Here is a 14,530-nt window from a genome sequence, read left to right on the forward strand (position 1 = left end):
ACGACTGCTGTACAAATTGGAGCAGTATGGCATTAAGGGCAAGTTACTGCAATGGATAAAAGGATGGTTAAGTGGGAGATGGCAGAGAGTGGTAATAAATGGACACTGCTCTAAGTGGACTAATGTTATTAGCAGAGTCCTCCCCCCCAGGGTTCAGTGCTGGGCGCATTGTTGTTTTGTGTATTTATCAATGATGGTATATCAGGCTTAATGTCTAAGTTTGTAGATGATACAAAAGTTGGCAGGGTTGTTAATGACAGTACACTGCTACTACAACAGGATCTAGAAAAGTTGGGCAGATGAGCCGAAAAGTGGCAACTGAAGTTTAACATTGACAAATGTAAAGTACTGAATATGAGTAACAGTAACCCCAGAGAAATATACCAACTGTGTGGTACTACACTCAGGGGCGTGGAGAACGAAAAAGACCTGGGCTAATTGTGCAGTCAGATATGAAGTTCTCTGAGCAGTGCAGACAGGCTGCCAGAGCAGGTCATGGAGTTTTGTCAATGATATATAGGAATTTTGCTAGCATACAAGGAGGTGATTGTTGTATAAGGCAATGGTCAGGCCACACCTTGAGTACTGTATACAGGTCTAGCGGCCTCATTTCAGGAAGGATGTAGAGTTGCTAGAATGAGTACAGAGGAGGGCAACAAGACTGGTGAGGGGAACAAAGGGGGTTCTCTTACAAAGAAAGGCTTAAGTTTTGTAAGTTGCAGCATCTGGAGACTAGGCACCTGCGAGGTGATTTGATCGAGGTGTGTAAGGCCGTGAATGGTTTGAGCAGGCTCGATGCTGACGGGATCCTTCTGCTTCCTGAGATTAAGAACCTGAGGGGGCATAGATTCAAACTGAAGAAAGACATTTGTAGAATAGTTGTGCGGAAGTTTGCCTTTAGCCAGCGGATTGATTGCTGGAACAGACTTCCATCTGTTGTTGTGGAAGTTCGTAGCTTAAAAAAATTGAAGGCTGAACCAGACAAACATTTGGAGTGACAGGATGGGTGAAATGGGAAGGGGTTTTTTTTTTTTTTTTTTTTTGGCAGATGCTGTTGCATCATATGCCTCAACTAATGTTACTAATCTGTCAAGCACCTGACCCTATCTAAAGCTATGGGTTAGATATACTGATAATATTTTTCTAATTGGAATCATAGCAATGGACATTTGGGCACTTTTCACTCCTACACAAATGAAATACACCATGACAACATTCACACTTGAACTGAAATAAAAAAAATAAAAAATGAAAAAATCCCTTTCATTTCTAGAACACTCCAGAAACACTTAAGCCACTTTTTTCCAAGGAAGACATTTAAATCTCCTTAATGCTTTGCCTTTTAAACTGAGAGGGGAGACAATCATGTGACACTTAATGTCACTTTTCCCCTCACTGAAAATTTTACGGCAAACCTCAAATCAGAAGCATCTGTTAAGCACCTGAACATGTCTAAAGGTATGGGCCAGATATACTGATAATATTTTTCTGATTGGAGTCATAGCAAGGAACATTTGGGCACCTTTCACTCCTACACAAATGAAATACACCATGACAACATTCACACTTGATCTGAAATAAAAATAATCCCTTTCATTTCTAGGCCTGGCACTTCTATTAACATCAGCATTTATAGAATACACAACTTTTCTCAATTTAGACTCCCCTCTCACTGGGGAGGGGGGAATGATCTGTAAAGCAACAGTCACTCTCTTGCCATTATGAATTTCTTCCTCCTCTCTTCACTGTCCATGTAGTTTAAGCAGTTAAAAAGAATAGTGACTGGGTTGATTTCCACTCAGAGTTAATTCCACACCTAGAACAGGTTTTAAACCAGGTGATACATGCACAGGCATCAACAATCAGATTCCAACACAAGCCATTTGTATTCTCACCCTTTCTGCTGCAAGCTGATCAGACATAAATTTGTTTCTTCCTTTCCTGGCACCAGCTCAAAAGATCACTTTCCATTAAATATTATTGTTAGTGATCATTTATGTTAATAAAAAAGGCTTCAAAGATAAAATTAAAAACATTTTTAAAAGGTTATCTTTTAAAGCATTCTTTTAATTTATTTTGTAATAAGACATTACAAAACAAAAAAATAAATACAGGCAGTTCCCGCTTTACAAGTTATTTTTTTATTTTTTTTTTTCAAGTATCAAGTATCAACAAAATTGAAAATATGAACATTAATTGCAAAAAAATGAATGTTAAACATTCATAAATACCACATTTCTGCAAACACAAGTTTGCAGACAACACAAAGGTTGGCAGGGTTGTTAAGGACGCTACTGACGCTATGCTGCTGCAATAGGATCTGGAAAGGTTTAGCAGATGGGCTGAGAGGTGGCAAATGAAGTTTAACATTGACAAATGTAAAGTACTAAATATGGGAAACAGCAACCCCAGAGCAACGTATCAACTCTGTGGTGCTACACTGACAGTGGTACAGAATGAAAAGGACCTGGGGGTAATTGTGCAGGCAGATATGAAGTACTCTGAGCAGTGCAGAGGGGCTGCAAGAGTAGCTCATGATGTCTTATCAATGATATACAGGAATTTTTCTAGCAGGGATAAGGAGGTGATTATTCCCTTGTATAAGGCAATGGTCAGGCCGCACCTTGAGTACTGTATACAGGTCTGGAGGCCTCATTTCAAGAAGGATGTAGAGCTGCTGGAATGAGTACAGAGAAGGGCAACAAGGTTAGTGAATGGAACGAAGGGTTGCTCTTACGAAGAAAGGCTTAAGTTTTGCAAATTACAGTGTCTGGAGACTAGGCACCGGCGAGGTGATCTGATAGAGGTGTACAAAGCCTTGAATGGGTTGAGCATGCTCAACGCTGATGGGATACTGCCTCTTGCTCAGAATAATCACCTGAGAGGGCATAAATTCAAATTGAGGAAAGACAGATGTAGGATAGATGTGCGGAAATTTGCCTTTAGCCAGCGGGTAGTTGGTTGGTGGAACAGACTTCCATCCCTTGTTGTGGAAGTTGATAGCTTAAATAAATTTAAGGCTCAGCTGGACAGGTATTTCAAAAGAACGGAGGGGTGAAGTGGAAGGGGTTTTTTTTTTTTTTTTTTTGGCTGATGCTGCATAAGCTTGCTTTCTTGCATCATATGCCTCTACTAATGCTAATGCTAATTTCAAACCACGCACATAGCTATACAATACAGTGCACCCTGCTTTATGATATTAATACGTTCCAGAGACACCATCGCACAGTGAAAATATTGTAATGTGAACCCAATAACAGTTTTTTAGTTATTCATTCCATGATCTTGGAAGTTGAAATTTAAGCTACATAACAAAGCTATTTATCTCTCTAAAAGGTCATTTTTATAATGTAAATTGTATAGGTTACCAATTCAAATCATTAAAATGCACTACACTTTCATTATAAAGAATAAATTTTGAATGCCCTTGTGATATTTTTCTCAAACACATCTCTGGAGGTCACGACCATAAAACAATAAAAACAATTTGCACTTTCCGGTTTATTGGCCTTTTCCGTTAGTGCAATCAATTATAAATGGGTAGTAAACTCAATGTTATTGCATTTGTGAAACTATCGATAGCTGGAATTGTGTGGGTTTTTACGTTATTATGGCAAAATGTGTTTCCCCTTCACTGCAATCTTTATTCATATAAAATCATAAATAAATTTTAAGAATCTTCTCTTCATTCCTTTTTTTTAAAGTTTTGTAAACTTGTTACTCTGCGCGAATCATGGAGTTTTGTCAATGATATATAGGAATTTTGCTAGCATACAAGGAGGTGATTGTTGTATAAGGCAATGGTTAGGCCACACCTTGAGTACTGTATACAGGCCTAGAGGACTGCAATCTCACTTGCATGTATCATGTTAGTTAGTTAGTTGCAATTTGTGCGTGCCATTAAAAAATGCTTGTGCATGCTATCATGAAATTTATAAAAAAAAAGAAGAGATTATCTTGGAAATAGAAGTCTCTTGAAGCATTTCTGAAGAAGATGACTCCTTGTGCAACAAATCAACGAGTGTTGACCCAACAACAAGTATGCATTTAGTCGATGATGATGAAGAATAAACATTCTTTAACATTCGTATGTCATAAATAATTTCTTTAAATTATAATTTGCTTAATTTTACAGTCTATGTTTTCATTTATTTGGATAAATCAATCACTGTTTAAACAAACTAATTAGCTAACTAATTTCACTGTTGAGAACGTAACCCCTGTTTTTAAGATTACGTCTATGGGAAATAAATTCCAGCTTTACGAGCGTGCACTAGTAACGAATTAACTCGTAAAGTCAGGAACTACATGTAATTCAATTATTTTCATTATTTATCTGCAAAATTTATAATTTTGCTGGTGACTTGCTATTGAAAAGGTAGGGGGTGTGTGTGTGTGTGTGTGTGTGTGTGTGTGTGTGTGTGTGAGAGAGAGGACACTTAAATAAAAATCATTCTACATGTAAAGTAGCTTTATTACAATGTATTTTCAATGTGAATCTTGTCTTCACAAAGGCATGCCTAATTCATTGTAATCTTCCATATATCCACAAATATATGCACAACTAAAAAAACCAAGTAAAACCATGAATGACCAAAACTATCAGTCCTTTCACTTTCCTATTCTCTCAAATTTCTTATTTTAAAAGCCCCTTGTAGTTTGTTTTTTAATGAAAACATAAGTGGCCATGCATACCCAACACATGAATTACTATCTTCTTGCAGGATATGCCCAATTCCAAGTTTTTAGTTATTAACAATGGCAGAGATACAAGCAGAATGTGTTGTCGGTATGGAAGTAATATGCAAAATTCACATACACGTAAAGTATACATTAATCAAAGATCAAAGCAATAACGCAACTTTATATTACCATAACTTTTTTTTTTTTTTTGATAATTATAATATATCTAAAATAAGTGGATAAAGCAACTATTAAAGATCTAAAGCATAACAGCTTATCAACATTAGGCCTAATATTATGATACTTATAAAAAACATTATTTTATCTTGAAGCCTTTATAACTGAACTTAAGCAAACATTAACAATTGCACTAAGTGGGAAGCATTCAAGGAATTAATCGTGGATGCTACTAAAAGTTTCATACCTATTAAGAAATATTGTTCAAGGTTTAGGCCTCAATGGTTGTCAAATGAACTAATAAGACTCGTAACAGAGAAGAAAAATGCACGGGATGCATATAAATTATCAAGCAACACAGAAGCCTATGGCAGATATAAGTTAATCTGTAATCAGGTCACAGAGGAGGTTCGGCAGGCAAAGGCACTACACTTAAGGTGGTAGAAAATGAAAAAGAACTGGGAGTAATTGTGCAGTCAGATATGAAGTTTTCTGAGCAATGTAGACAGGCTGCCAGGGCAGGTCATGGGGTTTTGTCAATGATATATAGGAATTTTGCTAGCAGGGAAAAGGAGGTTATCCCTCTGTATAAGGCAATGGTCAGGCCATGCCTTGAGTACTGCGTACAGGTCTGGAGGCCTCATTTTAGGAAGGATGTAGATTTATTTGAGCGTGTACAGAGAAGGGCAACAAGATTGGTGAGGGGAATGAAGGGATCCTCTTACCAAGAGAGGCTTCAGTTCTGCAAATTGCAGTGGCTGGAGACTAGGCACCTGCGCGGTGATCTGATTGAGGTATATAAGGCCTTGAATGGGTTGATCACACTGAATTCTGATGGGATCCTTCCACTTGTTCAGATTACAAACCTAAGGGGGCATAAATTCAAATTAAGAAAAGACAGATGTAGAATAAATGTGCGGAAATTTGCCTTTAGCCAGCGGGTGGTTAATTGCTGGAACAAACTTCCATCTGTCGTTGTGGAAGTTGATAGGTTGAATAAATTTAAGGAGGAACTGGAGAGGCATCTGGAGGGAATGGTGTGATTTTTTTTTTTTTTTGGCTGATGCTGCATAAGCTTTCTTGCATCACATGCCACTACTACTACTAATCAGTTAATAAAACATCAATAAACAAACAGTGGAGTAAAAATTAATAAATTCACATATATTTAGAGATTCTCAAAGACAGAGGAACTATTTTCCACTCAAATATCAAGTGGAATACACACAATTTCAAATTATTATTTTAATGGCTCCATTAAAACATATGTATACAGATATAAGTGTACACATATCTGTATACATATGTTTTGTCCACAAGTGTGTTCATTGTTGATTTGCATGTTATGTGGGTTGAAAAATCCCAGAATAACACAAGTGGAAATCCTACTCCCTCTGCATGAGATCAGTCAACTACAGCTTTAATTGAAGAGAACTTTTGAAATTCCTCCACTCACCAATAAAAATTAAACCCAGACATAAGCTGCCATGGAGGACTGCCAAAAAGGACTTTTATTATTATTAAAGAAGGCAGTCCCAGCCAGCTTTCCTCAACTATTGCAATACTATACAGGTAATTTCTAGCACATACTACAGCTAGTTTGTTATCATTCCTGGCACACGGAGACAGTTAGGAATCACTTGCCAGCATATGGATAATACCAAATCAGCATAAATCATCTGCCAGCACGTTAATAACATAATACACAACATCAATATAATACCCTCAATTTTTTTGGCAGATATAACAGGGACAGATCCAGGAACTGCAACAAGCCTGGAAGGACTATATACCTTTCGTTTTAGAACCTTCTTTTTAGCCACTAGAAACAGATGTAAAGCCATATCAAAAAAAAAATCCTTTCAGTTATTTTGATCTTTAAATTTAATTTTTACTTTCCAAATTAAAAAACTTGTATTTTATAGTTTACAGAAACAATGTATTAGTTTCTGTAAACTATAAAATACCTGTTAACTCATAAACTAAATATGACAGTCTAGTTTAAATGAAGTACATTAATTTAAAATATGCATTGAATGCATTTTTTTTTTGCTTAGTTTTTTGTCCAACACTGCATTTATATTTTATATTCTAAATATTAAATTAAATTAAATTTTCTGTTTATACTCCAGGACGACCAAACAGTCACAGGAGTTCACAAGATAGACAGAATACAAGAAACAACACCGTATTCAGCAGTCACAGGCTTGAACCCTGGTCATTCAAGGCACGTGTACTTATGCACCCGCGCACCTGACCACTAGGCCACGGCGGCCTCCAAAATAAATTTTCTGTTTATACTCCAGGACGACCAAACGGTCAGGGGAGTTCACACGATAGACAGATTACAAGAAACAGCACCATATTCAGCAGTCACTGGCTTGAACCCCGGTCACTCAAGGCACCTGTACTTATGCACCCATGCACCTGACCACTAGGCTATGGCGGCCTTTATAATTTATTTATAAATTTATAATCTGTATTCTAAATATAAATTATAACCGACTCAGTTTGAATTTCAAAAGCAAATATGAAGTTCAACCACTGTGACAAAAGTGATTTATTATAAAATACATAGTGATTACTTAATTTTTTTTAATCATCTAATTTTTTTTTTAATCAACATGCAAACTGAAATATTTGATTTTTAAAAAAAAAGTTATTACCTCATCTTGGGTTCTGTCATGCCTGTTCATATGAGTCTTCAGACTATATTGAGTTGTAAAAGCTTTATGACAGCCATCTTGGGTACATGAGTAAGGCTTTTCTCCTAACAGAAGGATAGAATAGGTTTTAATATATATAGGAATATATGTGTGTTATCGAAAAGTAAACCAAAATGCCAATAAAAGGTGTTTAAGTCCACATAAGTCCAGCAAATATTAAACCTCTAGAAGAAGCAAAAGAAATGTATGAATGCCATGAGAAACAATGGAAATAAACACACACACACACACACTCCCCGACTTACTTAAGGGTTGCATTCCGTAGAACCTTATGTAAGTCGGAATTTCCCTAAATGCTGCACTCGTAAATTTGATTTAAGCAAAAAAAAAATGTTCAATGAACATGCAAATAGAATTATTTATTCAATTTTTTTTATCTCATGTGCAGGAAAAATTACAAAAATGTACAAAATTACAAAAATTTTAAAATTATAAAGAGAGGAGAGGCACATCAGCAAGTTTTACCTTTCAAGCATCATTGCCAGAATTAACTCTCCAGCTGATAAGCATGCCGCTGTGTGCTTAGAAGAGATTTAGAAGGGGGTTTTTACAACACATCACAAAATTTCTCTGCAGCTGCAGAACTGGCACCTTCACTGCATACTTTAATGTTTTGGAAACTAGCACAATGCGTGAATCTATTAAACCACCCGTTGCTTGCCACGAACTTGGTTTGGCTTTCACCATACTTATCCTTAATATCTTCATAAATACTTCTTGCTTTTGCTTGAATGACCATTGGATTCAGGGGAACTTGCTTCTGAATCTGATTTTCCATCCATATTATTAATAGCTTTTCTATCTTCAATATAGCACCTGAACACTGTTTTGTGATCACTGTTGATCTTAAATGCATTGATCCTTTAACATGTTCTTTTATATGTGCACTGTCCTTTAAAATAGTATTCACTATTAGAGCAGTGAGACCCAATTCCATGCAATAGATGACAAACTTTGTCCTGCTTTATACTTCTTAATCATCTTCATTTCTAAATCAATTTTTAGCATTAGCATTAGTAGAGGCATTTGATGCAAGAAAGCAAGCTTATGCAGCATCAGCCAAAAAAAAAAAAAAAAAAAAAGTAACATAAATAAATAAAAATAACCACTTCCACTTCACCCCTCTGTTCGTTCGAAATACCTGTCCAGCTGAGCCTTAAACTTATTTAGGCTATCAACTTCCACGACAGGGGATGGAAGTCTGTTCCACCCACCAACCACCCGCTGGCTAAAGGCAAATTTCCGCACATCTATCCTACATCTGTCTTTCCTCAATTTGAATTTATGCCCTCTCAGGTGATTTTTCTGAGCTAGAGGAAGAATCCCATCAGCATTGAGCATGCTCAAACCATTCAAGGCTTTGTACACCTCTATCAGATCACCCCGCTGGTGCCTAGTTTCCAGACACTGTAATTTGCAAAACTTAAGCCTTTCTTCGTAAGAGAACCCCTTTGTCCCATTCACCAATCTAGTTGCCCTTCTCTGTACTCGTTCCAGCAGCTCTACATCCTTCCTGAAATGAGGCCTCCAGGCCTGTATACAGTACTCTAGGTGTGGCCTGACCATTGCCTTATACAAGGGAATAATCACCTCCTTATCCCTGCTAGAAAAATTCCTATATATCATTGACAATACACCATGAGCTACTCTCGCAGCTCGTCTGCACTGCTCAGAGAACTTCATATCTGCCTGCACCACCACCCCCAGGTCCCTTTCATTCTCTACCACTGTCAGTGTAGTACCACAGAGTTGATACGTTGCTCTGGGGTTGCTGTTTCCCATATGTAGTACTTTACATTTGTCAATGTTAAACTTCATTTGCCACCTCGAAGCCCATCTGCTCAACCTTTCCAAATCCTGTTGCAGCAGCATAGTGTCAGTAGTGTCCTTGACAACCCTGCCAACCTTCGTATCGTCTGCAAACTTGGACATTAAGCCTGATATACCATCATCAATATCATTTATAAATACAGAAAACAATAAAGGCCCCAATACTGAACCCTGAGGGACTCCACTAATAACATTAGTCCACGATGAGCAGTGTCCATTGATTACCACTCTCTGTCTTCTCCCCCTCAACCACCCCTTTATCCATAGCAGCAACTTGCCTCCAATGCCACACTGCTCCAATTTGTGCAGCAGTCTTCCATGTGCAACAGTATCAAAAGCCTTTCTAAGATCCAAGTATATAATATCAAAGTTATTCCCTGCATCCAGTTCTTGTGTGACTGCATCATAGTATCCAATCAAATTGGTCAGGCAAGACTTCCCCTTAACAAAACCATGCTGTGTCCTAGCTATAACTGAAGTCTTGTCTAGATGATCCTGCAGTGCTTCTTTCACCAGTGCCTCCATTAATTTTCCGGGAACAGAAGTTAAACTCACAGGTCTATAATTACTTGTGTCAGCCTTTGATCCCCCTTTGTGAATTGGGGTCACATTTGCACATCTCCAGTCAATGGGTACCTCCCCTGAGTCCAAGGAAGCTCTCATAATTATGGCTAAGGGTTTGCTTACCTCCTTTGCTGCCTCCTTTAATATAACTGGATAGATCCCATCCACCCCAGGTGCCTTTCTTGTGTTTATCTTCAACAATTTCTCCTCCACTTTGCTCTCAGTTATTACAAGATTCTCTAGCTTACTGCTAGAGTTGAATACACCTCTGGCATTCCCCTCGCTGAATAACTCCTCGTGTGTGAATGTCGATGCAAAATATTCATTTAGTTTGTTAGCTACCCGAGCAGGGTCATCAACAGTTGACCCATCGATCTCAAGTGGACCAATCTGATTCATCCCCTTCCTTCTAGAGTTTACATAAGTAAAGAACTCTTTGCTGTTTTTCTTCGCATCCCTTGCCAAGGATCTCTCGTAATCTGCCTTCGCCTGCCTAACCTCCTTTGTAACTTGGTTACAGATCAACTTGTATCTATCATAGGCATCCGTGTCACGTGTTAATTTGTATGTATCCCATGCATTTTTCTTCTCTGCCATATGCCTCATTAGTTCATCTGACAACCATTTAGGCCTAAACCTTGAACAATATTTCTTAGTTGGTATGTAAAGCCTAGTAGCTTCCACGATAAGTTCTTTGAATGCTTCCCATTTTGAATTTGCTGTTGGCAATATCATCAGTTGATCCCACTGTATAGAATTTAAATACTGTCTCAGTCCATTGTAGTCGCCTTTACGAAAGCAATACCCCTTCCCTTTACCCCTAATGGTAGTTACCTCTTTGAGTAACTCCCACTTCAGCACACTGTGATCACTGCCACCAAGTGGTTCATTTATCTGCAGATTCTTAATGCATGAAGAATCACTACTGATAATCAAATCAAGAGTATTACTCCCTCTAGTTGCCTCCCGAACATGCTGATGTAGAAAACAATCATCCAATAAATCCACAAAAGCCTTGCTACTGTGTGAGTGACCAGCCCCCAAATTCCAGTCAATATCTGGGAAATTAAAATCCCCCATTATAAGACTCTCTGATTTACTGGCCCACTCTATTTCTCCGAACAGTTTCTTATTATACTCATCAGAGTCATTAGGCCTATAGCACACTCCTACTCTCAATTTTGATCTCCCAATGCTTATGTCACACCAAACTGACTCGACACTGCACTGTCCAGCGATGTCGACTGGCTTCACTTCCTTGGATTTTATGTGTTTCTTAATTAATAGCATAACCCCTCCTCCCTTCCTATCCTGTCTATCCTTTCTGTACACATTGTACTCCCCAAATTCCAGTTCTGCATTTCTTATATCTGTGTGACACCACGTCTCTGAAATCCCCACAATATCTGCCTTTGATGTTTTGAGCAATACCTCAAATTCATCAAATTTATTTACTAAACTCCTAGCATTGGTGTACACACAAGTATACATGCACCTGTTCTTTTTCTTAGCTACCCTAACACAACCCATGTGTTTACTTGTACCCAAATGATTCCCAGCAGTCTCTGAAATATCCTGCATCTTATTTTCCAGGCTGCGGCTCATTCCAATAGAAGCAGTGCAAGAATCACTTTCACCTCTGCCAGTGGCTACTGTTAATCTATTAGTCCTTGTATCCCCCCAATCTAGCAGTTTTCCGACCCACCTAACATTGCCTCGATAGCATCAGCAAACATTCTTGCACCCTTTCTATTTAAGTGTATCCCATCCCTGTAGAAGCAGTCTCTCCTGTTAACAAGTACAGACCAGGCTGAAAAAAATTCTACCCCTTGAGCCCTGCACAATCTTTCCAGGGCCGAATTGATTGACAGGGCTCTCATCATATACTCCCTCCTATCGTGTCTGGGCAGAATTGCAGACACTTTCAATTTCAACCCTAATTCACGGCTTTTTTTCATCAGTGACCTGTACTTGTCAAGTAATTCCGCCGGTCTCCTACTCTTAATGTCATTAGTGCCAACGTGTACAACTATATCACCTTTTGTGCCCATAAAAGATGATATCCGCTCTACAACGTCATCAACTTTTGCCCCTGGCAGACATACCCTGGTCCTATTCCACCTATCATTTTGTTTGGTTTCCAAGCACTGCTACCACATGCACTTTCGGTTGGTCGCTTTCCCTTCATCATTGTAATAAGTAAATAGGAATGAAGAGAATATTCTGAAAATTTATTTATGTTTTTTTTATGATTGAAGATTTCAGTGAAGAACTCATTTCACCATAATACCGTAATGTAAAAACCCACAGAATTCCAGTTATCGGTATTATCACAAATGCAATAAGATCAAGTTTACTACCCGTTTATAACAGATTGCACTAACAAAAAAGCCCAATAAACCAGAAAGTGCAGATTGTTTTTATTGTTTTATGGTCGTGACCTCCAGAAATGTTCTTTAGAAAAATATCAGCAAAGGCATTCAAATTTGATTCTTATAAAGGTAACATATGATAACAATGAAAGGGTAACACTCGATTATAAAAATGACCTTTTAGAGACATAAATAGCTTAGTTATATAGAGTCGGCGCCTCCGTAGCCAGGAGCAGCAGTGCGTAGCACACGCTTCTTGATTAGACTGGGGTTCGAGCCCGTGCCCACAAAATACGGAGGATGCGGAAAGGTCAGGGAATGACCACCGCATATCCCCGGAGCAATATGGCCTTAGTTGCTAATGCTCTAAAAACCAAATAATTATATAGCAAAGATTTCAACTTCCAAGGTCTTGGAATGAATTATCAGAAAAAAAAAAAAAAAAAAAACCCAATGTGTTATTGGGTTCACATTACGATATTTTCACAATACCTCCATTTATTCCTACGGGATGCAAAATACATTCCCACGATTTTTTTAAGTTTGCACCGGCCGGAAAAAAACTTACGTAAAGTCAAATTTCTATAAGTCGAGTATTACGTAAGCCGGAAAGTAGCAGTACATACAGGTAACCCTCATATAACATGGTAGTTAAATAATCTTGTGTAATGCCAAACTGTGTTATATGGGAATAAGTACCAGTACAAAAAGGGAGTTATGTTCCAAAATCTAACAAAAATACACTATTTTTTAATAACTATCAGAAACTTAATTTTTTATAAAAAATAGTAATAACTGAAAAAACACCTTACAAACTGTGATATACATATGTCAGATAATGTACATTCGTTTAATTTTCTTCCTCTTCATCACTGCTAAGCCCAATCAAACAATAACATTTTCTCTGTTGCAGAATATCTTCATCTTCTGAACTTTCTTTGACAGCATCTAGATTTCGTGTATCTTCTGCTCTCTTTAAAAATCAGTAATCTGGGTTTGTTTCTTTTGCCTGATAGATCTTTGTAATTTCCTGGTATGGAGCTAAGCATGTTTGAAGCTCCCTCTTGATCTTTGTGCTCTTTTCAGTCAAAGGATCTGCATCCAAAAAATAAGATTCTAAATACTTGGCTAAGTTTATGCCTTGCCATATGCTTATTAGTGTAAAATTTGGAACTTAGGGATTTATCTGTGCTATCATTCTCTGAATTGATTTGATTTACCTCTGATGCAATTTCCACTTCACCAGCCTCTTTTTCTACAAGTAATTATTGAACATCTTCAGTAGTCATATCATCAACACCTTCCCCTCCTACGAACTTAGCAAGTTCTACTATCAGCAAAATGGGTTTTATCATGTAATCTTCGTGTATTTCCTGAATGAACTGACTCTGGCCATACATTTTTCCAACATGCATTTAACGTTGACGGTTTTACTTCGAGTGATAAAGCTATGATTCCGATACAGTCCACAATCGAAAAATGTTTCCATACCTCCATCATTTCAATAGATTCAGAATCAATTTTTTTTCTAAAATCCATTGTAATGATTTTCTGATCTAAAGAGTTTTAAAAGGTAGATATAATACCTTGATCTAATGGCTGAATTTAAGAAGTTGTATTAAGTGGTAGAAACATTATTTCAACGTTTGTATGACTTAATAAATCTTTTGAATGGCCTGATGCGTTATCCAATTAAACTTTGAATCTAGATTTTTCCACTTTAAATAGTTTTCCACAGATGGCACAAAACAATTTAGAACCATCCTTTAATTAAATCGGCAGTTACCCAAGCTTTTTTATTTGCTTTCCAGTATACTGGTAATGAGGTGTATATAAAAACTCATTACCGGTATAAAAAAAAATTTTTATTTTTATTCGGGTAATGAGTTTTTATTTACACCTTTCATTGCATGAGGATTAGAGGATATATAAACTGGCATGGGTTTTATCATGTAATCTCCTGATGCGTTACTTCTAAGTTACACAATCTTGATGCTTTAAAACCTGGTGCAGTTTTCTCTTTTTTTGAAATAAACGTTCTGTTGGGCATTTTTTACAAGGACCTTCTCATTGCCATTGAAAACTTGATGCCGTGTGTATCCATGCTCTTCAATAATTTTTTTGAAATTCCTCTGCATACTTCTTGGCAGCTTCATTATCACCTGATGCACTTTCTTC

General features: G+C 37.4%; 1 protein-coding gene across 2 annotated transcripts in view; it reads right to left on the bottom strand.

The window, feature by feature from the left end:
* Positions 1–14,530, bottom strand: part of LOC150081519 (uncharacterized) — a 188,650-nt gene that overhangs the window by 69,668 nt on the left and 104,452 nt on the right. For both annotated transcript variants that reach the window (XM_090379353.1, XM_090379354.1), the window contains exon 6: positions 7,527–7,630. In XM_090379353.1, coding sequence (XP_090235479.1) covers positions 7,527–7,630 — 104 coding nt within the window. The remainder of the gene's footprint in view (positions 1–7,526; positions 7,631–14,530) is intronic.

This window comes from Mastigoproctus giganteus, chromosome 8 (genome assembly GCF_048544385.1).
Source record: "Mastigoproctus giganteus isolate SK-2022 chromosome 8, ASM4854438v1, whole genome shotgun sequence".
Taxonomy (NCBI): domain Eukaryota; kingdom Metazoa; phylum Arthropoda; class Arachnida; order Uropygi; family Thelyphonidae; genus Mastigoproctus; species Mastigoproctus giganteus.